At 41.4% G+C, this 24384-nt stretch overlaps 4 protein-coding genes across 13 annotated transcripts; 3 read left to right on the top strand and 1 right to left on the bottom strand.

The window, feature by feature from the left end:
* The first annotated feature begins 767 nt into the window (after positions 1-767).
* On the top strand, positions 768-9577 carry zgc:162816 (uncharacterized protein LOC571260 homolog). Of its 5 annotated transcripts, none has more exons than XM_054768448.1 (11): positions 768-864; positions 1434-1589; positions 1691-1820; positions 5552-5702; positions 5776-5956; positions 6834-6952; positions 7033-7159; positions 8212-8274; positions 8360-8465; positions 8549-8634; positions 9090-9577. In XM_054768448.1, exons 1-11 carry the CDS (start codon positions 854-856, stop codon positions 9100-9102), a joined length of 1143 nt encoding a protein of 380 aa, XP_054624423.1. In that variant the 5' UTR covers positions 768-853; the 3' UTR covers positions 9103-9577. The 5 variants fall into 5 exon arrangements, 4 of the variants coding, with proteins under 4 accessions (XP_054624423.1, XP_054624422.1, XP_054624420.1 ...); XM_054768447.1 differs by having other exon boundaries at positions 827-1147; positions 9084-9577; XM_054768445.1 differs by having other exon boundaries at positions 827-1147.
* cfap410 (cilia and flagella associated protein 410) lies at positions 7969-20634 on the bottom strand. Of its 5 annotated transcripts, none has more exons than XM_054768450.1 (7): positions 20423-20634; positions 20321-20339; positions 19878-20223; positions 19650-19800; positions 19469-19559; positions 17593-17762; positions 7969-17223 (listed from the first exon to the last, which is right to left on the bottom strand). In XM_054768450.1, the coding sequence occupies exons 1-6, from the start codon at positions 20506-20508 to the stop codon at positions 17598-17600; spliced, it is 858 nt and encodes a 285-aa protein (XP_054624425.1). In that variant the 5' UTR covers positions 20509-20634; the 3' UTR covers positions 7969-17223; positions 17593-17597. The 5 variants fall into 5 exon arrangements, with proteins under 5 accessions (XP_054624425.1, XP_054624426.1, XP_054624428.1 ...); XM_054768451.1 differs by lacking the exon at positions 7969-17223 and having other exon boundaries at positions 17284-17762; positions 19878-20107; positions 20177-20223; XM_054768453.1 differs by lacking the exon at positions 7969-17223 and having other exon boundaries at positions 17284-17762; positions 19878-20107; positions 20177-20242; positions 20423-20553.
* orc2 (origin recognition complex, subunit 2) lies at positions 9935-17692 on the top strand. 2 transcript variants are annotated; one of them, XM_054768443.1, is made up of 16 exons: positions 9935-10336; positions 10517-10588; positions 10671-10826; positions 11007-11090; positions 11652-11729; positions 11793-11824; positions 11898-11955; positions 12031-12338; positions 12413-12522; positions 12593-12725; positions 14244-14340; positions 14416-14562; positions 15012-15183; positions 15269-15330; positions 15407-15525; positions 17164-17692. In XM_054768443.1, exons 1-16 carry the CDS (start codon positions 10135-10137, stop codon positions 17245-17247), a joined length of 1914 nt encoding a protein of 637 aa, XP_054624418.1. In that variant the 5' UTR covers positions 9935-10134; the 3' UTR covers positions 17248-17692. The 2 variants fall into 2 exon arrangements, with proteins under 2 accessions (XP_054624418.1, XP_054624419.1); XM_054768444.1 differs by having other exon boundaries at positions 9935-10588; positions 17164-17691.
* Positions 20635-21304: 670 nt separating the features above from the next.
* Positions 21305-24088, top strand: rpl37a (ribosomal protein L37a). Its single transcript, XM_054767700.1, has 4 exons — positions 21305-21453; positions 22029-22157; positions 22230-22312; positions 23926-24088. The coding sequence occupies exons 1-4, from the start codon at positions 21451-21453 to the stop codon at positions 23987-23989; spliced, it is 279 nt and encodes a 92-aa protein (XP_054623675.1). The 5' UTR covers positions 21305-21450; the 3' UTR covers positions 23990-24088.
* The last annotated feature ends 296 nt before the right edge of the window (positions 24089-24384 follow it).

Genomic DNA, 24384 nt, shown 5'->3' on the forward strand with positions numbered 1-24384 from the left:
TATGATGTCTTAATATTTTGACTTTATTCTTATAAAATTACTGAGGATTTTTTTTACATTTTTGCTGTGCTGTTTTTTTTTTTTATTTCTTGTTTAGTTTTCTTGTTAAATTATATTTTTAGAATGTGCTGCCGGCCAATAAAAAAAACAGCTGTGGGACGTAAATGGCCCCCGGGCCACACTTTGGACATCCCTGCATTATATAGTATGTTTAAAAAATGACAAATATAAATCACTTGGTATTGTACAGTGGGTGTAATACTCGTGTGAATGAGAAAGGGATTTTAAAAATAAATTAAATACAAATAACAAACAAAAATGTATAGCATTATGATAAAAATAGCTGAATACCAAGTTATTCAACCCAGCAGATCGCATTTTGGTTTGGAATATTCGAGTTTCATCATGTAATAAGTTGTAAAAACTGCCCATGTATATGTTGTTGTTTTTTTGCAATCTTTTTGTTCCAGACCAGCCGACCAAACCACAAGTGTGAACACAGCCTTAGCAAAGAACAGAGGAGGCATTATAGTGGTCATTTTAAGTAATCAATCCGAGCAGCTAATAAATATGAATAATAAAATATGTATTAAATATGATTAAACTGATATTGAAAATATGATTCTGAAAAGATTCATACTGTCGCTGAGTTTGTCTTAAACGATATTTTGTCATTAACGAGTCTTGAAAAAGAGGGGACGTCTTACATCCCCTGTCCTCGTGCTCGCTCTATTGGCGGCGTTTTGTTTATCTTTTTAACCGGAAGTGCTCCTTTTAGGTTCTGACATTTGTAGACGGTCCCTACGTACTATGTAGGCTGTGGTCCGCTCTCCTCGGAAGACTGGTCATTTTGATGAAGCCGAGGTTAGTGACATGTGACGTGCTTTACGAATGCGTATTCCATGTTTTAATGTATCTACTAACGTCTTTCTAACTTTGCCAGTCCGGGCACCCCACTTGTAGAATGATTCAACGATGCAATGGCTTGTGGGTAAACAAACGTGCCGCGTCCCGTGACGCCTAAAAAAACAGCCCCGTGGTTTAGGTAAACAAAACAAATGTATGCAGCTTGTTCGACTGTGTTCAAAGTACACCTCTTGCTCGTTCCCGCGAATAGTTCTGCAGAGTGCCGCTGGACCTGTCAACGGTGGGTAGACTTTAGCATTAACGTTATCAAGTCGAGAATTATATTGTGCTGTTTATAGTTGATTTACTTACTGCTTTCAGGATGTAACCTTCTGATTCATGCGGCGCACTTAATTAATGCTACTAACACACTTGTTTATGGGATCTATTCTGTTTTTTATACAGTACATGTAGCTACTAAAAGTTCTGATTTTGGTGATGAAAACTTAGGACAGCTCGTGGGTATCACAAGTCATTCATGCAGAAGAATTTAATTGCAAGTGTAATTGCATTTGTGTTTCCTCCAGTGCTGCCAGTATGGACGGGGAGCCGCTTTCATCCTTGTGTACTCCTGCTCTGGTGGTGGATGTGGAGAAAGTGAAGAAAAATGCCCAAAGTATGATTGAACGGTGCGAGAAGCTGGGAGTTCAGCTTCGCCCTCACATGAAGACCCACAAAACTCTGTAGGAACACACACTCACACACACATGCCTGCGTGTATCAGTATGACTACTATATGAAGTAGCTCAGCCGTGACTGTTGGCGCCTTTCCCTTCATCCATAGCGAGTGTGCTGACATAATGACAGGAGGTTCACGCCGGTGCATTGTGGTTTCCACTCTGGCAGAGGCCTGTTTCTATGCCGACCATGGATTTGATGACATCCTCTATGCTTATTCTCTTCCCTTCGATAAGGTTTGTCCAGTCCACTCTATTGACCGCACTGGACACGCAATTATAAAACACGACTGTGCAGGCTTTGGTTCATCATGGCTCGCCACATGATGTAGCGTGTGTAGCGTGCCGACAAACTTGGGTACTATTCTTATAATTGACACTCAAAGTAGCACACTATTGATGTAAAACATAATCACTGATTGGGTCATATTAGGGATGTAAATCTTTGCGATAGAGGATTAAATTTGATTCTAAATAGGTAGATTACGATGCGATTCAAAAACAATACAGAATGAGTCGATACGATTTGATGCAGTGTACAAACGATACAATTCGATTCTACGGTGAATGTTTGTTGATGTAGACAGAAGTCTTACATTATAAAATAAAGATCGCAATTGTATGAAAGTGGCATTCTTACAGTGTTTTCAAAAGTCTAAAAGAGCACATCATACCCCCAAGTATGCTGTAAGGAACTGACAAAAATAAATTCAACCAAACATAGGCCTGCCACAATAACAAATTTCACTGGTTGATAATTGTGCTATAAATTATTGTTGATAATCGATAATATCAACCTTTTGAAGACCATTTTTTAAATAAATTTTTCATTAAGGGTCATGTCACATTTGAACCACTAGATGGTCCTCACATATAGTGTACCTGTGTGAAGTTGCCTATTGTGGCACTCACGAGTCGATGAAGAAGGGGTAACTCTTTATTTTGCAAGAGGAGTAACAACACAGCTCACAATGAACTTCTCAAACCCATTGAAATCGCGGGAGGTCACTACTTCACATACTACTCATGGTGTCATAAAAGTACAGTACAGCAAAGCACGGTGGGAAACAGGAAGTGCCCTCAGCGACGCTACACTATATAGACCGTCTCTGTTCAGGAAAAAAAAGGACTCCAATAAAACCTACACACACACAGTTATTTAGTGTATTGTTAAACTAATGTAGGAGGCCATATCTGAGCTGGACCACAGCTGAGTTGCAGCGTAAAATGCAATGTGTGTGCACGCCCTCCAAGGCAACTCGCACGGTCTACCCAACACCTCCAGCATCTCCCAAAATGCTGGCCCCTCAACCGCACCTAAAGGCTGCACCTTCCCCGCAATGCAGCGAGCGAGTGCGCGCGCACCACCCCGCGCCGCCCCGCCCTAAGCATTCACTTCACCGACAAACACCCCAGCAAACGCCGACCGCCGGGACGAAGACCCCGCTGCTCCTCCACACTCGAAATGTGGCATTCGGCTTTTGTGCCTTCATTCATAATCGCGTTTGCTTGCTAATTTGCTAACTGCTAGCACTCTGTGTACTCCAGTCCCATCCTCTCTGAATCTGTATGCACTCAGTACATAGCCCCCGCCTCCACATACTGGGACAAAGAAGCTGAATAGCAGACAGGAGGTTCACTCTCTCTGTTCATTCCACTATAGAACCAATGCGCAGAGACACATGCACAGTGAACCCTCTTGTCGTCCGGCCTGTGCGGCATAGCGAGACAAGGAAATGGAACAGGCATACGCATATGCTGCACGTCAATTTATGGAGACGCCATTATGATCGACCTCGTTCAATTAAGCGATTTATTGATTATCGTGGAAGGCCTAACGACATAACATGTCAAACGTATATATTGTTGAGACACAGACCAAAAAAAGACTTGCTGAATGAACATCTTTTTGTTTGATGGGATCAATATAAAATATAACCATGAAAGAACGCAAGTCTAATAGCACTATTTGTCACATGGGTGCAATGAAAATGCTGTGTTCACTTGGAAAAGTAAACAATCTCATGCTCAAAATGTCACAACAATAGTAAGTGTGCAACATTTCAGCCGGCGCACAGTGTTTTCAACACTCCAGGTCGCTAACGAAGGTGCAAAATTTCAAGTTAGAAAGCAAAAAGTGACCAGACTCCCCTCTGTTGGTCTGGCTGCTCAAGAAATGTCGTGCTCCCTTTGGACTTCAGAGCTGCTCTGCCTAGTCTACAAATGGCGAGGCTTTTGGTCGAGTTTTGCGTCCGTCTTGTAAAATCCTAAGTTGTTTTTTTTTTGGGGGGGGGTTGCTGATAGGTTGAAAATCTTTCTGCTACTATTTACATCCATTCTCTTCTTCAGTCATGGCAAGCTATGGAGCATGTGCAACTTCATTCTCGTCATAGTACGAGCTTTTTCTCGAAAATTTACAACTTTACGCTCGAAATCTCAGATTACTTTAATACTCCGTCATTGCCTGAGACAGCAATGAAAAGGGGGGACTTATGTGACCTTTGGCCCTGGGCAAAGGTAATATTACGACTTTTTCTCCTAAATGTACAACTTTTATTTTTGCTAAATCTCAGATTATTATTTTTTTCAATGTGGCCCTAATACTCTGTCGTATCATCCAGTTTATATTTTAAGGGACTGTTTTTAACACAATGTGAGCTGCAGCGCTGAGACACTGTCTCTTTGTGGCGCACTTTTCTCCAGCCGATATCTGCAACTGTGTGTCAGGTGGACAGCTCTTTAAAGGGTCCCTGATGTCATTCATCAACTTTGCTTAAATATGTTATACAGTAGACGCCTCTACAACGTAAATAATCTGTTCCGAGAACCTTTATGTTATAGGGATTTTATGTTATACGAAGCGTAAAATACATGTAAATAGCCTAATCCGTTCCAAGATCTTCCCAAACTCACCCCTTTGGCACTTCAAAATATTCAAAGTCCACCAAATATGGTGGGAAAATATAAGAAAACGTTAGCATAAACATAGTAGAGTAACATTCCAATATAAAATAAGGTAATAAATAAGATTACTGTAAATGAATAAAACTGAAAAACAAAAACAATCTTACCGTTCACCAGATGTCTTGATCAGGAGCACAAGTGGAGGCAGGAAGGAGGAGGAGGACTAGCCTGAGTCGAAACGCCACTCAAGAGACTAAGAGTCAGCTGGTCTCAGTTAAAGCAGAGTAAACAAACGCTTCACGAGGTAGCTTGTCGACTTGGTTCAGTATGTTTTTCATCAAAATAGTAGTCATGCCAAAATGTTGTGTTGCTGCTGGATGTTCATACTATCAGAGTGATACTGTCAATTAGTTTTCTTTTCCAAAAGAGGAAGGCAAGTGCAGAAAACGAGAGACAGATGGAAGCCCACCACGGGTTTTGTTCTCTGCAGTGATCATTTCACTGATGACTGCTTTGAAAGAGCACCTTTACAAAAAACATTTGGCTTGAAAGTACAGTACACATTTTGAAAAAGGATGCTATTCCGCCCGTACACAGGAAACAAAACAAGAACGAGCACGACGTCAAAGTTGCCACAGAACAGAGTACGTCATGTCTTGTTTACATATTGTATTCTAAACACTATTCCATGATAGCGACAAGGCTGCAAAGCATTATACAGGTTATATGAACATCTTTTGACAGCGATACTGTGGGGGTTGTGGCGACGGCGGCATAATATACAATAAAAAAGGCTATAAAGACTCCTTCATGCTCATTAAGAAGCCGATTTAAAACAATAATTGAAGTCTAAGCTGTCAACTCATTGCTTAGCGAGAATGAGAAAGTTGACAATATTACAACACTTTGACATAAATGGACCCATTTTTCATAGATATGAACCCTTTGGGTTTCAAAGTTTATGTCGATGCCAAGCAGGCACTTTTTTGTAAGTGAGTTGCTTGACAGGGACGGACTGTTGACGTATTACTTACTTTACTGTGTACACTTTGCATTTTGTGTAGGTGGAGCGCTGTGCCGCCTTGTCCGAGCGCCTGGAGCTCTTCCAAGTTTTGCTGGACCATCCCGAAGCTCTGGAGCAACTCAAAAAGCGACCCTTGAGAGATGGTCGACCGTGGCGTGTGTGGTTGAAATTGGACTGTGGCAACGGGAGAGGTAAGCAGAGGAGGGAAAGCCGATAGAGACAAACAATAAATGACTGCTGATTTGTATTTCTTCCATCTTGTAGCTGGCATCCTTCATTCAGCACCTGAAGCGCTCAGACTGGCGCAGGCTGTTGCTGGGACGCCGGGCGTCGCGCTAACAGGGGTGTACGCTCATTGTGGGAACACCTACAGCTGCACAGGAGTACAGGAAATTCAGGCTGTTGCGAAGGAAACCACCAACTTCACTCTTCAGTTCATGGAAAAGTGAATCCATTTACAGATACAGTCATCCCTCTTTTATCGCGGTTAATTGGTTCCAGACCCGACCGTAATAAGTACATTTCCGCAAAGTGGGATTCCTTATTTATAAATGAGAAGTAGTAGTAGTTTTTGTAGTTATAGCACAGTTTATGACATTCTAAATATGTTGTTTACATGATTAGAGCCTTCTGGACATGAAATAACACCCCTATAGTCACCTTTACACTCATATTACCCAAAAAAGGGCCAGCAAAGCCTTCTCTGCTGGCCTAAACACTATGAAAAGCACTGACCTACAATTCAAACTTCAATTAAACTAGTATTTGTTCCATGGAATTGTTTTAATTTATTCCCTATAGTCAGATTTCATTTTCTGTGTGTTGTCACATAAATATAAATCTGCCTAGGGCCTTCAGAAGCCCATGTCGCTTAAAGACTATTAGCAATGGGGCTATTTCTTTAACCATTCAGATTTCACATTCACCTCACAGGGCCAGCTAGCAGGCGTCAGCATGTCTGAAAGCATATGCCTAACAAAATTACCAGTGTGCTTGAACGTATCATCAAATGAACAGTGTAGCGCTTAACTGATCCTGTTCCAACACCAAAAAAGGAGACAGACACGGTGTTGTTCATTGTTCTGTGCGCGTCTTATGTGAACAAATAAGTGTATATATACGTATATAGGCCGTAGTCAACCAGGAAAGAGCGCTGATTTATTAATATGTTTTGAAAAACCGCAGTAAGAGCGAAGCCACAAAATCTCTGGCGACGTACGACTGTATGCCGCTTTTCTCACTCAAAAGCTCCCATTTTCTTGTGGAAAGCAACATGTTTATGAACGAAACTGGTATATTTCTTTGGGTTCGTTTTCTGGCAGATTGAAGGCTGTTGGCATAACCTGCAAATCAAGCATTGGCTCCACCCCCTCCTGTAGTCACCCGGTGCAAGACATGGCGCAGCTCAGCGAGGTCCACCCAGGAAACTACGTCTTCTATGGTTTGTGCGTGTAGATGTTGCACCTGCAGTATGTCTATTCCCAAATGGAGCGCAGTTCAATTGCATTGTTTTGCTTCTAGACGTGCAGCAGTCTTTGATTGGCTCGTGCAGTTTGCAAGAGGTGGCGGTGCGCGTTTTGACAAGAGTCATTGGGCACTGTCCCCACAGGAACCAGCTGTTGATTGACTGTGGATGGACTGGTTTAAGGTACAACATGCGCAGGCTATTAAACTCATCACTTAATTTAAATTTAAGATGAACAATTTGATAGATGATAGGTCATTATGTTCAATGTTTAGGGTGTGCTCCGCATACAATCCCTTGTTGGAATGTCTTATTTGTCATTTTAGGCTAAAATGTGTCATTCAGATTCGTATTAGTGAAGTGTATGGCAGTGGTTCTAAACTGGTTTGGCTGCGGGACCCACCATCGCCCTTCAGTGACCAGCGTTGACTCAAGTTGCGGGAATTTTTCAAATCAAACCTCTCATTTTACAAAAAAAAATAAAAAATCTGAGATTTGGAGAATAAAGTCGTAAATTTACAGGAAAAAAAGAGATTAAAAAAACATCAGTATCAACTGAAAAGTACGCTTTTTAAATTCAATGTATCTGGCGCAGACATACCTTCCTCGTTTTCTGCTTTGCGCACTTTGAACCATAGAAAACAAAAATGAAAATGATCAAAATGACAGTACAGCCGAAGTCAAGGCAGCACATAAAAAACTGAAGCCATAAGAAGATTTTTCCATTTTATCATAAATAAAAGCAGCGATAAGAAGTAAGTGTAGAAAAACACATTTTCGTTATGGAGTTCAGGGCACAATTTATTATTATTTTTTGTTTTCACATGGTACTACCTGCCACAAAGACTTTTATTGCATGTATATGCATCTTACTGCGGACTGATTCTATCCGGAATTGGGAGAATAAAAATGAAAAGTGCAGTTTTGGAGCTGTTGATGCGGGGATTTCATCTTTGCCGCAGAGGCGCAACAGTGAATCAAGAAGGGATTTTGATGTCAGCTGATATTTGTGACTTTGGTTACAGTATTGTTCGATTCATAGCGGTTTGAGACCACTGTATCGAACACGTACTGTTGCATTCCTAGTATTTGCACCCCACCTGTTAATTCATTAATTGTGGTCATTTTCCCAATTGTGAAAAGGATTTAGTGAAATGCCCATCCCTAGTTCATACATGCAGTCTTCTCTGTTTTTTAAAATTGGAAATAACCTTTTCTCTGTTGTTGCTCATCAGTTTGGATGGGGCTGGCAAACTTCCAACCGGATACGCTATGATTGAAGGACATCCGAACCTAAAGTACTTTTATATCATATACTGTATGTAGTCTCAATTTCAGAATTTCAGAAAAGCTGATGTCCTGATGTGAGATGTCCGCATGCAGGCTACTGTCTATGACCCAGGAGCATGGGAGAGTGGAGCCCATCGTGGGGAAGATGGATTATAGCAAGTACCCTCTGGGCTCTCTGCTCACACTGATTCCATACCATGTGAGTGTTGCGGTGTAGGGCCGTGTTTCATTCCTTTGTGTCCGTGTTCCTCTTGTCTCACTCTCTGTGACGCTGTTTTGCAGTCATGTGCCACAGCTATGATGCATCCTGTCTATCATGTGCACAGTCAGGGCGTTCTTCTGGGCAAGTGGACACCAACACGTGGATGGTGAATATACAGTGTGATGAAAACATCCTGGAATAGTTCACCTGTATGTTAATTTAATAATAATGGATGACCAAATAATGGATACCAAATAAATTGGTATTTATGTTTATGTGTTTATGTTTCTTATGTTCTTATTCTTTCTTGTGTTTTCTTTCTTTTCGTGGGAGAATGAACAGAATAAGATTTTCATTGCATGGTATAACTGCTGTTTTACCATGCACATGACAATAAAACTCTCTTGAATCTTGAATCTTGAATCTTGAATCTTGACTGTGGTCAGCTGCAGCAACTACACTTTATTAGTAGATACTGTAATTGTGTACTAACCAAGTAATTCATCATGCAGTCAAGTGAAATCCATACATGTACGTACTAAACATGAATTCCAACATGTACTGCGGCATTCTGAAGCAGAACTTGATCCCTTCCCTTTGTAAACCTTTAATTAGAAACAGTTTTCCGCCATAACGAGACAAAACACGCTTCCAAGATGACAAGTGCCTTGCTGAGGAAGCTGAAGGTGAACGTGATGGAGTAGCTAAGCATATCCTCAGATCTAAACCAACTGAGAACCTCTGGGGGATCCAAAAGCCGAATGTGACGCAGGCAAAGTGTCACCACCAGTGATGTCGTCATCATCAAGTCCGTATCCAAGAGGATTAAGGCAGTGTCAGATACTGTAACAATGCTGCTCACAGAAAATATTGACACTTAGGACAAAAATTTGGACATGTTCACTTTTGTTTGGTTGCTGTTTAAACAATAAATGTGTTGAGTTTTTGTTGGGCAACAATACAGTATATATAAACAGCTTGTCAAATACCTCTCTAAACTAAGTTTGCATTACATGTAAGGCTGTTGTACCGCAACACAATTGTGATGTTTTTAATGCACAGCGTTCAGAGATGTACATTTCCACTGATCAGTCCATAGTGGTAGAAATGTATTACATGTGTTATAATAATGACAGATGTCACATTTGAACTGTGCATGAGAATTAATAAAAGTGCGCCAAACCTTTCAAAAGTTTAACCAACTCGTTAATGTTGTAAACATACATACAGATATATATACAGTATATACAGTATATCTGTATGTATGTATATCGTACACCACGTGCTTGTGTTTTGGCTTTTGAGCACACAAAGCTGAGGATGAAGCGGTATAGAAGATAGATGGATGGATGGAAAGCTGAAACATACACACACACTTGAGTGCTCCTTGTCATTAGGCAATCGGTTCTACGCATGTGCAGATGGCTATTAAGCGTTCGTGTTTAATGGTGCTTTCTGATACACTTGAAATCGGAGAACTCCCACGCCAAATTTAAAAAGGGTTCGTACTCGCGAACTTGGGGTAAACCGATGTGTCTTGACTTTATAGTCTGAAAGTTTAATCCGTATCGATGTGTTGGTTACCGAGATTGTCGCCGTTTACCACAATCGGATATATATCTCCGCTGTATCGTCGTTGGGCTTTACGATTTCCCAGTGATTCCAAATGCGGCGTCATGGCCACGCCGAATGGAATTCTGGTAAATGTTGTTTTACTAAGATACACGCTCTCATTGGCCACGACGTGAACTTTGACTTGTCACGTGATTTAAAAGTTCGGCTTGATGGCGCGGAAAGTTGTCATGCCACACTCTTAGCATTTTCTAATGGATTGTTTACATTTGTGTGGGTTATATTGATTCAGACTGGTAGGTTGGCTTTTCTGTCGTATTTCTGTTCCTTTGGTAATTGTTGTGCAATGTTTTTTTTTATTCAGTGCCACTTTAACAGCGGGCTGAGAGCTAGCATAATGGAGCTCAATTGAGCATACAATACCCTCTGTAAACGTCTGTATTAAGTCTTATTACTGCCAACTTCTGTCCCTGGAGTCATGAGTGTGTTGGAGGTGAAGTTCGTCGGGGATGGAGATGTTGTGGAGCACATCGTGGACAAACAGGAGGGTATGGCCTCTAAGATAATGTTATAAAAGGAAGGTGTCTTTTCCGCCTCGCTGATGTATCTGTGTGTGTCTATGTCTGAAAGAGGTGCAGAGCAGTTCTGGGGCTGTCCAGAAGATGGTCACGTTTAAGAGCCCAGGAGGGCGAACTAGAGAAGACCCAGACGAGAAGGACGGGGATGAAAACGGCGTCTTTGATGAGCAGAACTATGTTCAAGCTCTTTATGCAGACAATCTAGAAGGTAAGGAAGGATGCGACTAGACACAGTCCACACCCATGTACACTGGAGGGTCAACAGGCAAAGGAGACATGATTGCAAAGACTGTTTTAATTAATAATAACAATTTGTAGCTTGTATGTATCTGAATTGATGGATTAATGTCTACATTTTACTTATATTCTTCTATTTTCCTTACTGAAGATGAAGAAGATATGTCCAGAGTTGCTGGAGCCTCCATTTTCACTTTTCAGAAAAACAAACGAGGCCACAGTATGGCCCAGACTGGTGAGTCCATCACTTTTGTTGACTGCAATTTTACACAACAATGGCTGTAAGTTTCTTTTCAGAAAGAAGCACACAATTATTGTTTGTGTGGCATAACCTTGTTTGTAAGTACATAGGTTTCATTGGCTGTATGCCCCATACAAGCTACTTTAACACCGCGGCCATCATCAAGGATAAATTATTACTACTCTACAAAAAGAAAGTGAGAACTAGTTATGTGCATGCAGCATAGCAATACGTAGGTGGTAGAAGTACAGTAGTTGTGCGTCACTACACCGAGGAAGGACGCAACTTTTGTTCTTTTTAATTAAGTCTAGATATTAAAAAAAAAAGGTAATATTTTTTTTATTACCTTTCCATTTAATTCTCATTTAATACTCACTGACATTGTGGCCGTAGGAACAGAAGTCGTACGTACACCGAGGTCCTCCTGTGTATGTACTGTAATAATAATGTAGCCTTTTTAGTGCAGCTCACTTGAACATATTACATTTATCACTTTACATACACTTCTATATGATATGGCTTTTAAAAAATATATTATACACTTTGTATTCCTAGCAAGTGAGCTGGCACGGACCCCAGGGAAAAGTGTGAGCTTCAGTACAACGCCCTCCACTCCCATACGGACAGGCCGCAGTAAGTCCAGCATCTTCTCTTTTCTGTTTTTTGTAGTACTGAATGCACTGTCTCTCTGCGCAGACCCCAAAACTGAAAACAGAACACCACAGAGGGTGCGTCTTTTTGTCTGTGCACTTCATACGCTGTTAACGGTGCCATTTTTAACATCCACGTCTTTTCTGACAGCGCAAAAAGGTGCAGTTTGTCTCCACAACTCCCCACAGGCTCCGGAAGAGATTGACAAGTAAGTACAGTACGGTTTATAGTGGTTTCTATTGCCGTGTAGTAACATTTTGCGGGACTTGTTGGATATTTTCAGCTCCGAGCCTCCGATCCGACAGCGATAGTGAGTTTTCACCCTCCGACTCTGGTGAGGAGGAAGATGGGGGCGTGGTGGAGGACGAGCAGAAAGTAAAAAAAGATGAGAAAGAAAACAAGACCCCAAGAACTCCAAGTAAAGGTTTATCAGCGGCACTCTACAAGACCCCCTCCAAAAAGAGCAAGAGCACTCCTGAGTCTGTCAGCCAGCCCAGCTTGGTGGAAGAATACTTTGAGGCCCACAGCAGCTCAAAGGTTCTAACGTCAGACCGCACCCTTGAGCGTCTACACACACCTAAATTAGACAGGGTGGGTGTATAAAAACTTCATGGATGTATTTATAACGCTACATGAGAATTAGAACGTACTTAATTGGCTTGCAGGAGACACTTGTCCAGCTTCTAGAGGGAAAACCATCCTGCTACCTAGCAGAGGTCCAGCAGCTCCACAACAAACACAAAACGCACTTTAGCAAATGGATGCTACAGTTACAGTAAGTGAACGTGCTTTCATTTTTTAGAATTTTTTAAACACAGAAATGAAACGAGTGTGTTTGTCTGAAGGTTGGGGTTCAGCGTGCTGCTCTACGGTTTGGGCAGCAAGAAAGATCTGCTGGAGGACTTTCGTTTGTCTCAATTGTCCCGACAAATTCACCTTGTCGTCAATGGATTCTTCCCGTCCATCACTCTGAAATCTGTGAGTAGTCACACACAAAGGAATACAGTGGAACCTCCAAAGCGGACCGCAGTCTTTCCTATGTCGATCTCACTTGCATTTTCAAACTGAGCTTTAGGATTTGGAGATGTGCCACAGTATCTCATGTTTTTAAACGTGATGTGTTTGTTTCGTGTCGTGCAGCTGTAGATACACAGGCGTGTAGCTAATAACAGCACAAGCGATTGAAATAAATAAATAAATAAATAATAAATCCTGGGCTCCATGTAAGTGTACCCTGATTTAAAGATAATCAGTCATTGTACATCTCATGCAGGGGTGTCAAAGGGCCACTTGTAACTATCGACATATGAATATAACCTCTTTATTACTATACAATTGTCCATGCATTTCATTGTTGTATTTGCGTTCAAATACACCATGTAATTTAAGTTTCATTCACATGTTTTGATTTTTTTTTTTTTTTCTTTTTTAATTCTGGGATTTCTGAGCATACTTAAATGCAGAACATTCCACTTCCACGTTAAGAGTTACAAAGTGAGTGATAAGAAGAGACACGTATTGTTTTTCTTTGTCTTTCTGTTTATTTTACCAAACATACACACATAATAAAGACGTTGTTGTGTTGTTCGGAGTGTCCCTGAATACATCTCGCGGTTGTAGTAGTGACAGTGAGGAAGTGTCGTTCCGGGGCTGAACGGACTAGAGACATGTTTGCGAGTTGGAGATTCACATATGGTGTTGGAATTGCACTGCTGTTGATGTGTTCAGGTCAGAATGAAGTTATAAACGAGTGTCAGACTCTGTGGGGAGCTACACTGTGCTGCCGTCTGTCGTCATAACAGAGACAGACGGCAGCACGAAACGAAACAACAAATACATTTAGAAGGAAACGGATGAAATGCATTATTGACACACATTATTCCCAGGCTTTCTCAGAACACATCTGGCTTCCGGGCCTTGGGTTTGATGCTTTTCATCTGATGTGTCGCTGTACAGTAATCCTTGTTTATCAAGGTTAATTTCTTTCATGTTTATGAATGTTATATTTTCATAGTTAGAGCATAGAAAACTTGTTTACAACCTTGAAAATATGTTGTTTTTTTAACATTATTAGAGCCCTCTAGGCATGAAATAACACCCTATAGTCACCTTTACACTCATATAGAAAGAAACACTCACTATAGTAGACATAATCAGAGAAACTAAGCCATTTAAGACAAATAAGACTTGCGCTTGTGTGTGTTGAAATAACTGTCTTCCGGGCATGTGGACAGGAAGTCACGTCAATGGTTAAATATTAGTGTATTGTTTAATAATATATCTTGTTAATACTGAATTCATTTATTTTTAGAATATGCCGAGGGCCAATAAGAAATGGCCAAAAATGACCCCCCGAGCCACACTTTGGACACCCCTGTTCTACAGCCTATTAAACAATCAAAATGGGAAGCAAAATCTAGATAATAAAAGCTCAATGAAATAAACATGAACAAGTGACTGATGTTGACTTTGGGCGTACTGTACTACACGTTGCAGATCTTGAACGCTTTGATGTGTGACATTCTTGAGCACCAGGGGAGTTTCCGAACACCATCTGACCAGATTCAGTACATCTCCCAAACCCTTAAAGAGCGTGAGTAGTTTATCGCATCCAGTTTCATCTCAATCTTGACACTTTTTTTGAAGTTGAAGTGTATCCGTGGCACAGGCCCAGATCTTCATATTTACTTGTTGATCAATAACATCGATGGACCTATGCTGCGAGGAGAAAAGAGCCAGAGTGCACTGGGGCAGCTGGCATCCCTCCCCAATCTTCACATGGTGGCTACTATCGATCACATCAATGCTCCTCTGGGTTCGTATTAAGTGTTTGCCCACTTCCCGATTTCCTTTTTTTTTTTTTTTTTGCATGATTGTCACACTTAAATGTTTCAGATCATCAAACAAATTTAAATATTAGTCAATGACAACACACCTGAACACAGAATGCAGTTTTTAAAAGAAACTTTTTTTATTATTAAGGGAGAAAAGTGATTAGAGTATTAGGTTTAGGGGGCAATCACTTTCACACAGGGCCATGTGGGTTGAATTTTTTTTCTCCTTTTAATAATAAAAGGTTTCATTTAAAAATTGCATTTTGTGTTCAGTTGTGTTGTTGTCATTGACTCATATTTGTTTGATGATCTGAAACATTTGAATGTGACGAATGCAACGAAATAAGAAGGGGGAAAACGCTTTTTCACACCACTGTGTGTGTTTTATTTTGTAATGTTGTTTACCCAGATGTCTCCTGTGTATTCTCAGTTTGGGACCAGTTTAAGCAGAGCCAGTTTAACTGGCTGTGGTGGGAGTGTGTGACGTTTAAGCACTACACAGAGGAGACATCCTATGAGAACTCCCTTCTGGTGCAGCAAACGGGCGCCTTGGCACTGTCCTCCCTTACACATGTGCTCCGCAGCTTGACGCCAAATGCAAGGTACACTTTGCACCGTGGTTATATCTGTGTGTAAAAGCTGTGTGGATGCGCTGCATGCTGATTTTTACTTTTTTTTTTTCCCTAGGGGAATTTTCAAACTGCTGGTTAAATTTCAGCTGGAAAACAAAGACAACCCTTCATACACAGGTACACACACACACACACACACACGCACACACTTTGAATGTTCCTTTTTAGGTAAAAGTGTGTTTTCTTTGTGCAGGGTTGTCATTCCAAGATTTTTACCAGCGTTGTCGTGAGTCATTCCTGGTGAACTCTGATCTCACTCTGAGGACGCAGCTGACCGAGTTCAGAGACCACAAACTGATTCGGACACGCAAGGTAAAGTCCTGGCCTTCGGTGGCCCACCGAGCTGAAGGCTGTCATATGAAAGCAGTTCAAACCTGAGGTTTTTTTGTGTGACTTTAGAGGCGGTCAGATTCCGAATTGTACAACTTTAGGTAGAGTGGCCAAACGTCCTGTTTTCCAGGGACGTGTCCTGTTTTGACATTGTGTCCTGGTTTTCAGTGTTTTACCTTGGGCCATTAAGGGGCTATCCACACGGAAACGGCTTCCAGAGTAGGAAAAATCTGAAAACGGTCGCTTGTCGTTGCCGTATAGACGGCCGAGCCTCTGGTTTACAGAAACGATGACATGTCACGTGACCACAAGTCAGCTTTGACGTCAAGCCAACATATCTGAATATTTCGATGGACATGACTCACCCCAGTCGACATTCTCCACGTATTTAGTTGTCTTATTGTCCAAAATGAATCGTAGAAGTAAGTCCACTTCTCGTAAGTCTAGATGAGCCTTGGAAACCAGAAGACGTGCAGACGGGCTTATGCGCATGCGTTCTTTCTTCTTCTATACTTTGGTGTGGCACGTGGTTCCATCTGCGTGTCTGTTTACGGCGCCACATGTAGGTGTTCCTTGCATATTACATCGTTTTCACACAGTGATCTATTTACTAATCGGGCACAGTGTGGATGTGACTTTTTTTTTTTTTTTTTTTTTCAGCCAAAAAACAAATAAAATCCCAAGAACTTCCCGTGTGGACAGGGCCTAAATTGACCGGCATTAGGGCACTCTGCTGCATCCATCCGTCCATTTCCTATGCCGCTTATCCTCACTAGGGTCGCATGTATGCTGGAGCCTATCCCAGCTGACTTCGGGCAAGAGGCGGGGTACACCCTGAACCACCCAATCCACTTTAACTCTAAAGAACAGTTTGAATTAAGACAATAAAAATGAGTAATTCAAATAAGAACAATACATTTAAAATAACTATAGATAAATACTTCCAAATAAAACAATTAAAAGTAAAAAAAAAAAAAAATACTAAAATAAGTAAAAACAAATCAATAAAAGACACAGAGGACTACCTCACGCTGAGTTAAAAGCCAGAGAATAGTGGGTTTGAAAACGAGACTTAAAGCATTCGACTGCGGAAGGCATTTTGACATGACATCACATGACGTGCATGTGACGTAATCCCTGAGAGGCTGCCGTGCGGTCAGCTTTTTGAATTAGTGTTGCCAAAAAGCCAAAGAAGAATCAAAACACGCACGGAGTTAACCCACTGATGCTTGCCGAGTCGAAGTCGTGTAACACTGGGGACCTCATGCGCAACAGAGGTTCAAATTCCAAATAAGTTCTGCCGACCTCAGAGGGCACATTTTTCCCAAAAAATACTGGGTCACATTCCAAAAAAAATCTTTGGTTATTGATAGTATTTTGTTGTACAACAATTTCGTATCCATACAGAGACGGCATACTTTAAATGTACTGAAATAAGGCATCTTTGATTGGGGTCTGAGTATCTCATTGCGAGTGTCCTGGTTTTCAGTAATCAAAATATGGTCACCCTAACTTTAGGAGCTTTCAAATGTACTGTCGGGGTTCCAAATATTTTTCCATTGTCTTTACAGGCGCGTACAACTCATACCTAGTCATGCTTTTTTTGATTGGCTTTTTCAGGGTGCAGATGGTGTGGAGTACCTGATGGTTGCCGTGACTGCAAGCACACTGATGGACTACCTGGAGAATGAGGAAGGTGACTGAGAAGACAGCACTTTCGTATTTTGATCACATTGGTTGTCTGAATATCCATTTCCATGATACAAGACCATTAAACATCATTGCCACGGTTTCATTGTGTCCTGACGCAAAATAAACACTCAAAAGTTTCATCTCTTTAATTCCATAAATAGATACACCTATAGTAAAACTTACATTATTTTGTTCGTGCAAGGCGGGCATTCAAAATTCAAAAATGAAAGCCATAATTTGGTTACTAGACATCCGAGGGTATTTGAACGTGTAAACGGTGTGCAATTAGGACGAAAGGGGTGTGTTAGGACCCTGTTTCGAGTCAGGAACGATGGAGTGAGGTGACTCAAAGCAAACCTTTTTCATTGCGGAATTTCAGCAGCTTTCTGTGTGTGCGAGTCTCGCAGCGTCTCTATTGAGTCCAGTGTGTAAGTCCTCAGTCTGCTCTGCGCTTCCGTGTAAACGACCCGGAGCTCGTCGTGATCCAAATCCCTCAGCAGAAGCAGCACGGCATCCAGAGTGTGTGTCTGCAAATACACGGTCAAGTTACACTTAGCAAAAATATACACACAACCTTTTTCTGTGTACACAAAAGGCCTGTCTCTCAAATATTCTTCACAAATCTTTCCAAATCTGTGTTAGTGAGCACTTTAACCAATCCGCCTCACAGGTGAAGCATATGAAGATGCTGATGAAACAACATTACTGCACAGGTGTGTCTTAGCCTGGTCACAATAAAAGGCCACCCCAGGAAACCGGGATTCATCCATGAAAAGAGCACCTCTCCAGTGTGCGTGCCTGAGGCTGGCCACAATGAAAGGCTACTTCAAAATGTAGTCTTTTGCTGTAAAACCGGGCTCTGAGAAGACCTTTCCAAAATGCCAGGCGCCATTGAATGTGAGCATTTGCCCACTCAAGTGGGTTTCGACGACAAACTGCAGTCAGTTCAAGACCCCGATGAGGATGTGCATGCAGGTGAGCTTCCCTGAGACTGTCTCAGACAGTTTGTGCAGAAATGACTTGGTTATGCAAAGTGATTGTTGACCAAGATGCTGAGTAAACAGCATGATTATTGCACAGGTGTGGCCACAATAAAAGTCCACTCAAAAATGTGAAGTTTTACTCTATTTCCTGGCGAAAAACGCGATTCATCCGTGAAAAGAACACCTCTCCTGCGTGTGTGCCTGAGGCTGGCTACAATAAAAGCTCACACCAAAATGTGCTGTTTCACTGTATTGGCAGGGGGTGCGTGATTTATCCGTGAAGAAAACACTCTGCAAAATGCCAGATGCCATCAAATGTGAGCATTTGCCCACTGAAGTGGGTCACGAGGACAAAGTGCAGTCAAGTCAAGAGCCCGATAAGGATGACATGCGTGCAAATGAGCTTCCCTGAGACTATTTCCGACAGTTTGTGCCAAAATTCTTCGGTTGTGCAAAGCGATTGTTGATCAGGATGCTGAATAAACGGCGAGATTATCGCACAGGTGTGTCTTATCCTGGCCACAATAAAAGGCCACTCCAAAAACTTTTCCGGTATTCGGGGGGGAAAACTGGGATTCATCCGTGAAAAGAACACCTCTCCAAAGTGCCAGACGCCGTCGAATATGAGCATTTGCCTACTCAAGTCGGTCACGAGGATGACCTGCAGTCTGGTTGAGACCCCGATGAGGATGACGTGTATGCAGATGAGCTTCCCTGAGACGGTTTCTGCAGAAATTCTTCAGTTATGCAAAGTGATTGTTGCAGCAAATGGTCTCAGATGATCTTGGGAGGTGAAGATGCTGGATGCGGAGGTCCCGGGTTGGTGCGGTTACACGTGATCTCTGAAAGTGCCTTTGGAGAAATGAACATTCAATTCACGGGCAACAGCTCTGGTGGACATTGCTGCAGCCAGCACGCTCCCGCAACACTTGCGGACATTTGTGGCATTGTGCCGTGTGATAAAACTGCACATTTTGGAGTGGCCTTTTAGTGGGGCCAGTCTCAGGCACACCTGTGCAATAATCACGCTGTCTAATCAGCATCTTGATATGCCACACCGGTGAGGTGGATGGGTTATCTCTGCAAAGGATAAGTGCTCACTAACACAGATTTGTGGGAAATATTTGAGAGAAATAGGCCTTTTGTGTACACAGAAAAAAGTTATACATCGACTTCGGCTCATGAAAGATTTTTGTTCGAGCGTATTTGAGAAACACCACAAGATTTGGCGTGTTGCCATTAAGAGTTACCCTTTTCAGAGATGATCTAGTTGATTGAGAATCCAGAGAGGGAATCTTGTCTCTGGAGGGCTGCTTCATCCTCGATTCTTGTCTGATATTACTGTGTACAAAAAAAGAAATCAACTGTGGGTTGTTTGGTCTGGATATTTCCTTTTGTGGCGGGTGTCATATGACACTCCAGTGGGCTTACTTGGTGTCCTCCGCATTGTGGCAGAGAGAGTCGTTTTCTTTGTCTGCATCAGGAAGCCCGTTGGTAGAGACCTGGGTCCGGGCTGTGTTTATTGGCGTGCTGATGTCCTCACCTACCAAGTTCGCTAACGCAATCTCTTCCTCGGTCACTACTGTACTCATACAGCATGAACACATACAAGGTGACAACTCAGTTATGTGCAATGTGCTCCCAAAGTGATGCACTGACCTTGGTTGTCCAGCTTCTGCAGCCCAGGCAGGAAGCGCAAGACAGTCAGGCGATACCGACTGGCGTCAGTTCCACAGCAAGGGTTGTCAGCCAACCACAACACTCGGAGACGCGTCATGGGACGCAAGTAATAGAGCTCAGAGAGCGTTGGAATCATGTTGCTTCTCAGGTAGAGCTCACACATAGACAAGCATCCAGCCAGAGGGGAGAGAGATGAGATGCTGTTGACACTACAAAGATGGTTAATATGATCAATTGTAATTGGGCCTATAAATCTGTCAGAAAAAGATGTAACCAACCTCAGTGTCAGTACTTCAATATTTGGCATTTCAGATAGAATAGAAATCTGGAAAAGATCATAAAGGCTGCAGTTCTAACATAATATCCGTGATTCTTAATGTTGACTTTAGAAAGCGCAAAGAAGTACGTTCGTTTATACTCACATCGGTCAGTTTACATCCCCTGTAAGATATTAAACGTAAGAGTATTTTAGCATATGCATATAATGATATCTGGCATGCTTTATATCATTTTTAAACACTCACCAGCAGTTCAGTTTCCTCACGCTTTCCAAGTCGGGGGCCTTTGCTTCGGTGAGAACCTGTTTGCATGTTAGCTTCATGGCAGGCATGTGTAGTTGATGAAGAATACTTCCAATTCACGCGGTTAACCTATTCACATATAAGCAGAAGCACTGCATCACAAATAGACAAACATTTCAACTAAGCAGCGGGGATGTTGACGGTTAAAACAAGAAGGCGCATGCGCACTATTGTTGTGCGTTCGCGAACGAATAGGCTGTAAGAGCCGGCTCGCGTGTTTGGGAGCCAATGGGGAGCCGATTAGTTTTTTCCTCGTCTTTTTTTCCTGTTAAAAGGCGTGGTAAAAATGTGTGGCAGCGTCTATGTGTCCACACTGAACAGGGGGAGAGACGGGTTAAACACACGCTGTGGTGCTCTTCGAGACGACTCGTTCGTGAGAAATTTGCATCAAGAGATTTGACCTATTTTTACTTAATTTGTCAATCAAGATGTGTCTTTGTTTTTGTATTTTATTTATAATGTAACATTATAATATATTTTTATAGCTGCTCATTGAGGTTTAAATAAATCCATTTAAATAATAAACATTTGATATCATGTATTTTTTACATTAGTAATTCATTTTACACAATACACATAATTTAGTCATAAATTAATTTAAGACAACAAGATAATCTGAGGAACCACTTCGGATCCGAAAGAGCCGGATCTTTTAAGTGAGCAGAGCCAAATGAACCGCCTCTCTAAGAAGAGACGAAATTTCCATCATGAATGCAAGTTCGCTTAAGCGCCCTTAGTTACGGACCAACAAAAGGAATTTATAACACTTTTTTATTTGAAATATTTTCGATAAATATGCTTGACTGGATTTGATTCCTATACATTATTTTAAATAATTTGTAATGTTTAAATGTATGTCGTTTACGTCACCAGTAAAAACTCACATTCCCATAATGCAGCGTCATTGAAGCTGGTAAATCGCGTCTGCGCGGGACGTACTTCCTCTTTGGAACTGCGTCTCCACTGGAACGATGGTGAGCGCAAACGTCCCTTTCGAAATCTGAGTCAATCTAACCGTCTCAGGGCTCCAATTTATGTGTTGTTGTATTCTACTGCTCCCTGACATCCTAAATATTCGTATACAATCCATATATGCAATTTAAAGATTGCCGTCAGTAGATGAATTATCTTTTCCATGTCATGTACATAAGAAATGGCTGCCTCTAGTGCAAGACAGCACGAATACCCAGCGACATTGCTACATTAGCACAACGGTGCCGACCTAGGGCAACTTTTGTTTTAATTTTGTTATAAATGTTGCCAGTGAGCACCCTACATTTCCTTTAATACCCTGTCGCTGGTGCTGTTTAAAATGGCGTTAGCCGGGCTAATTAGCCGTCTTGCTAATATGACGTCACGGCGCTCTATTAGCGGCAGTTGGCTTGTTGGCATAAATTTGATTGCTTGAAGTCGTCTGTGTAGCGTAGCATTGTGCGTCGATTTGTGATCTACCGGAAGCACCCCAATCATTTCCAAACTTTGCTATGTACCAACGTTGTTGTGGTCCACATTTGTTCATTCAATGCATGTAACGTGCATTCCTTCACAGGCCAAGCGCACCAAGAAGGTTGGGATTGTTGGTAAATACGGCACGCGTTATGGCGCATCGCTGAGGAAGATGGTGAAGAAAATAGAAATCTCCCAGCACGCTAAGTACACCTGCTCTTTCTGTGGGAAGGTAAGCCTTTTGTGTGTGCACATCATTTTATGTTGCCTGTACATATAATGGTGTCTTTCACCTATAATTCAGACCAAGATGAAGAGGAGGGCTGTGGGTATCTGGCACTGTGGGTCCTGCATGAAGACAGTCGCTGGAGGAGCCTGGACTTATAAGTAAGTTGCACTTTACCTGATGCATGTGGTGCTTGTTTATGTTGTGTGATGTTATCTTATACTAATTGTATACTAGTTTTCACAGTGGTATCCAAAGTGTCTATCTCAGTGTAGTTGCTAATTAGGAGATTCTTTACTCTGAAAAGTTTTGCCAAATGTTTAATTCTGTACTACAGGAGCTGATTTTTTTTTTAATCTAATGCCTGCTACACAAGTTTGGGTTGTGCTTAACAGTCATTTGTGTATGTTTTTTGTTTTATTAAGTGCTGCTGAGATCATGAACTGCTTTTTGTCAACCACTTCTGCACTTAAAGGAATACTGCACTTTTTGTGGAATTTTTCCCATATTCACAGTCCTTATGAGAGACATGGACGCACGTCTTTCTCGTTTATTTGCGTTCCAAAGGGAAAAAAACTGATACAAAGAAACTGCTCATTACTGCACATAATGGGACACACAGATTTTACATAGAAACGTAGAAACGAACACCTACACCTAGCATTAACTATTTCAAACTCAAAAATAAAGAGCAGAAGCTCTGATATGTAGCTATGCCCTTTGGTAGCGGCCTGACGCCTTGTGTGTTGTGACACGCTGCAGGCGAGTGTGTGGTAAAGCTCGTCGCTAGCTGGTATGGTAGGACCAAGTGTCAATAAAAAAAGAGAACCACCTTTTTGTGAAAATATACATTTCAAGCATAACTTTCACTTTGACACACATTTTTTGCTTTTGTGACAGCTCAAATACCTAAACTATACCAACATAAACAATGCAAAAATGCGGTTGTTTTACATCAAAATAATTGATTTACAAATATAACACCATGAACTACTTACAATTTTCACATTTGTAACTGAAGCACATGTGATCGCATTCATGTGCATGCGTTAAAATTTCTCTACAATGCACGCTACACTCCTCCACGTTCTTCCACTTCCTGCTCGCTGTCATGTATGTTTTTTTACATTAAAATCCCACATGCTGAGCTCTTATGGCCATTTTTATGCTCTAAAAGCGACATCCATTTTCATCTCTTTGCTTCTAGTGCAAAAAAACATAAGACGTATAAATACGTCTGGCATCGGGCATTCGGGTTCATAAAAATGTATAAATGCAGTACGTCTTTGGTATTGAATGAGTTAATATGCACGTCACATTATGTGTAAATGGAGCATTGTTGTTCTTTAGGGATTTTTTCCCCAGAAGGCTTTAAAGGTATACTAAGTGTTTCCCGTTACGTGCATTCTTTGCTGCATCTTTTATTTTATGTTTTAGAACGCACAGGAAAGAGAGACGTGTGTTCATGTCTCACATAAGGATTGTGGATTATGGGCAAAATTCCCCCCGAAAAATGTTTCAAAAATGGTCAAACTCCCATAAATGCAGTTTTCCTTTTAAGACCGTTGGACTGCTATTTAGATTCTGAATCTCAATAGAATTTGCTTAATGTATTTGAGGGGGGGTCATCTAGTACAGTTGAAATGTCATTTCCTGTATGGACACCTTTCTTAGCATGAGCTAGTGTCCAACAAGAGTAGGGCTGTATGTCAGTGTACTTTGATGTACATGAAGTAAACTGGAGGATTGTAACCCCATTCGTTTTTTTTCACAGCACAACTTCTGCCGTCACGGTAAAGTCTGCAATCAGGAGACTGAAGGAGTTGAAGGACCAGTAAGCTAGTGAGACATTCACTGGAGGATTTGGGACTTTGTTTAATAAATAACCAACCTGGACATGGCCTCAACATCCAACAATAAAGCTGTCTGGAGTGGAATTTTGTGAACTTGTCTGATTTATGAGTGAAGTCAAAATGTTTGCATCAAAAGTGACCTTCCTAACGGTACATGAGGAAGCATTGCTGCGAATTAGGGAAACCATTAAATTTGCACAATTTAGGTACTATCTTGCATATAGCGGTTCATTGATTTTTATGTGGTCATCATAAATGATAGTTATTTCCATTATATTCACTGTTGATAGTTATTTCCATTATATTCACTGTTGAGTAAAGCTTGAGACAGTCTGCTGTGTGCTAGCATTCATTTAAAAGAAAACGTGAACTTGTTCGTA

Source organism: Dunckerocampus dactyliophorus, chromosome 2 (assembly GCF_027744805.1).
Source record: "Dunckerocampus dactyliophorus isolate RoL2022-P2 chromosome 2, RoL_Ddac_1.1, whole genome shotgun sequence".
In the NCBI taxonomy this organism is placed as follows: domain Eukaryota; kingdom Metazoa; phylum Chordata; class Actinopteri; order Syngnathiformes; family Syngnathidae; genus Dunckerocampus; species Dunckerocampus dactyliophorus.

Bases quoted from the DNA above. Each gene is read 5' to 3' on its own strand.
- zgc:162816 (XM_054768445.1), top strand. From the start codon at position 1,059: ATGTATGCAGCTTGTTCGACTGTGTTCAAAGTACACCTCTTGCTCGTT. The intron at 7,160-8,211 runs GTACAACATGCG...GTTGCTCATCAG, and splicing joins TGTGGATGGACTGGTTTAAG to TTTGGATGGGGCTGGCAAAC. The intron at 8,275-8,359 runs GTACTTTTATAT...GTCCGCATGCAG, and splicing joins GAAGGACATCCGAACCTAAA to GCTACTGTCTATGACCCAGG.
- orc2 (XM_054768443.1), top strand. From the start codon at position 10,135: ATGCGGCGTCATGGCCACGCCGAATGGAATTCTGGTAAATGTTGTTTT. The intron at 10,337-10,516 runs GTAGGTTGGCTT...CTGTCCCTGGAG, and splicing joins GGTTATATTGATTCAGACTG to TCATGAGTGTGTTGGAGGTG. The intron at 10,589-10,670 runs GTATGGCCTCTA...TATGTCTGAAAG, and splicing joins CATCGTGGACAAACAGGAGG to AGGTGCAGAGCAGTTCTGGG.
- cfap410 (XM_054768450.1), bottom strand. From the start codon at position 20,508: ATGCCTGCCATGAAGCTAACATGCAAACAGGTTCTCACCGAAGCAAAG. The intron at 19,801-19,877 runs GTCAGTGCATCA...GTATGAGTACAG, and splicing joins GCAGAAGCTGGACAACCAAG to TAGTGACCGAGGAAGAGATT. The intron at 17,763-19,468 runs GTAACTCTTAAT...GTGTATTTGCAG, and splicing joins CTAGATCATCTCTGAAAAGG to ACACACACTCTGGATGCCGT.
- rpl37a (XM_054767700.1), top strand. The intron at 22,158-22,229 runs GTAAGCCTTTTG...CCTATAATTCAG, and splicing joins CCTGCTCTTTCTGTGGGAAG to ACCAAGATGAAGAGGAGGGC. The intron at 22,313-23,925 runs GTAAGTTGCACT...TTTTTTTCACAG, and splicing joins GGAGGAGCCTGGACTTATAA to CACAACTTCTGCCGTCACGG.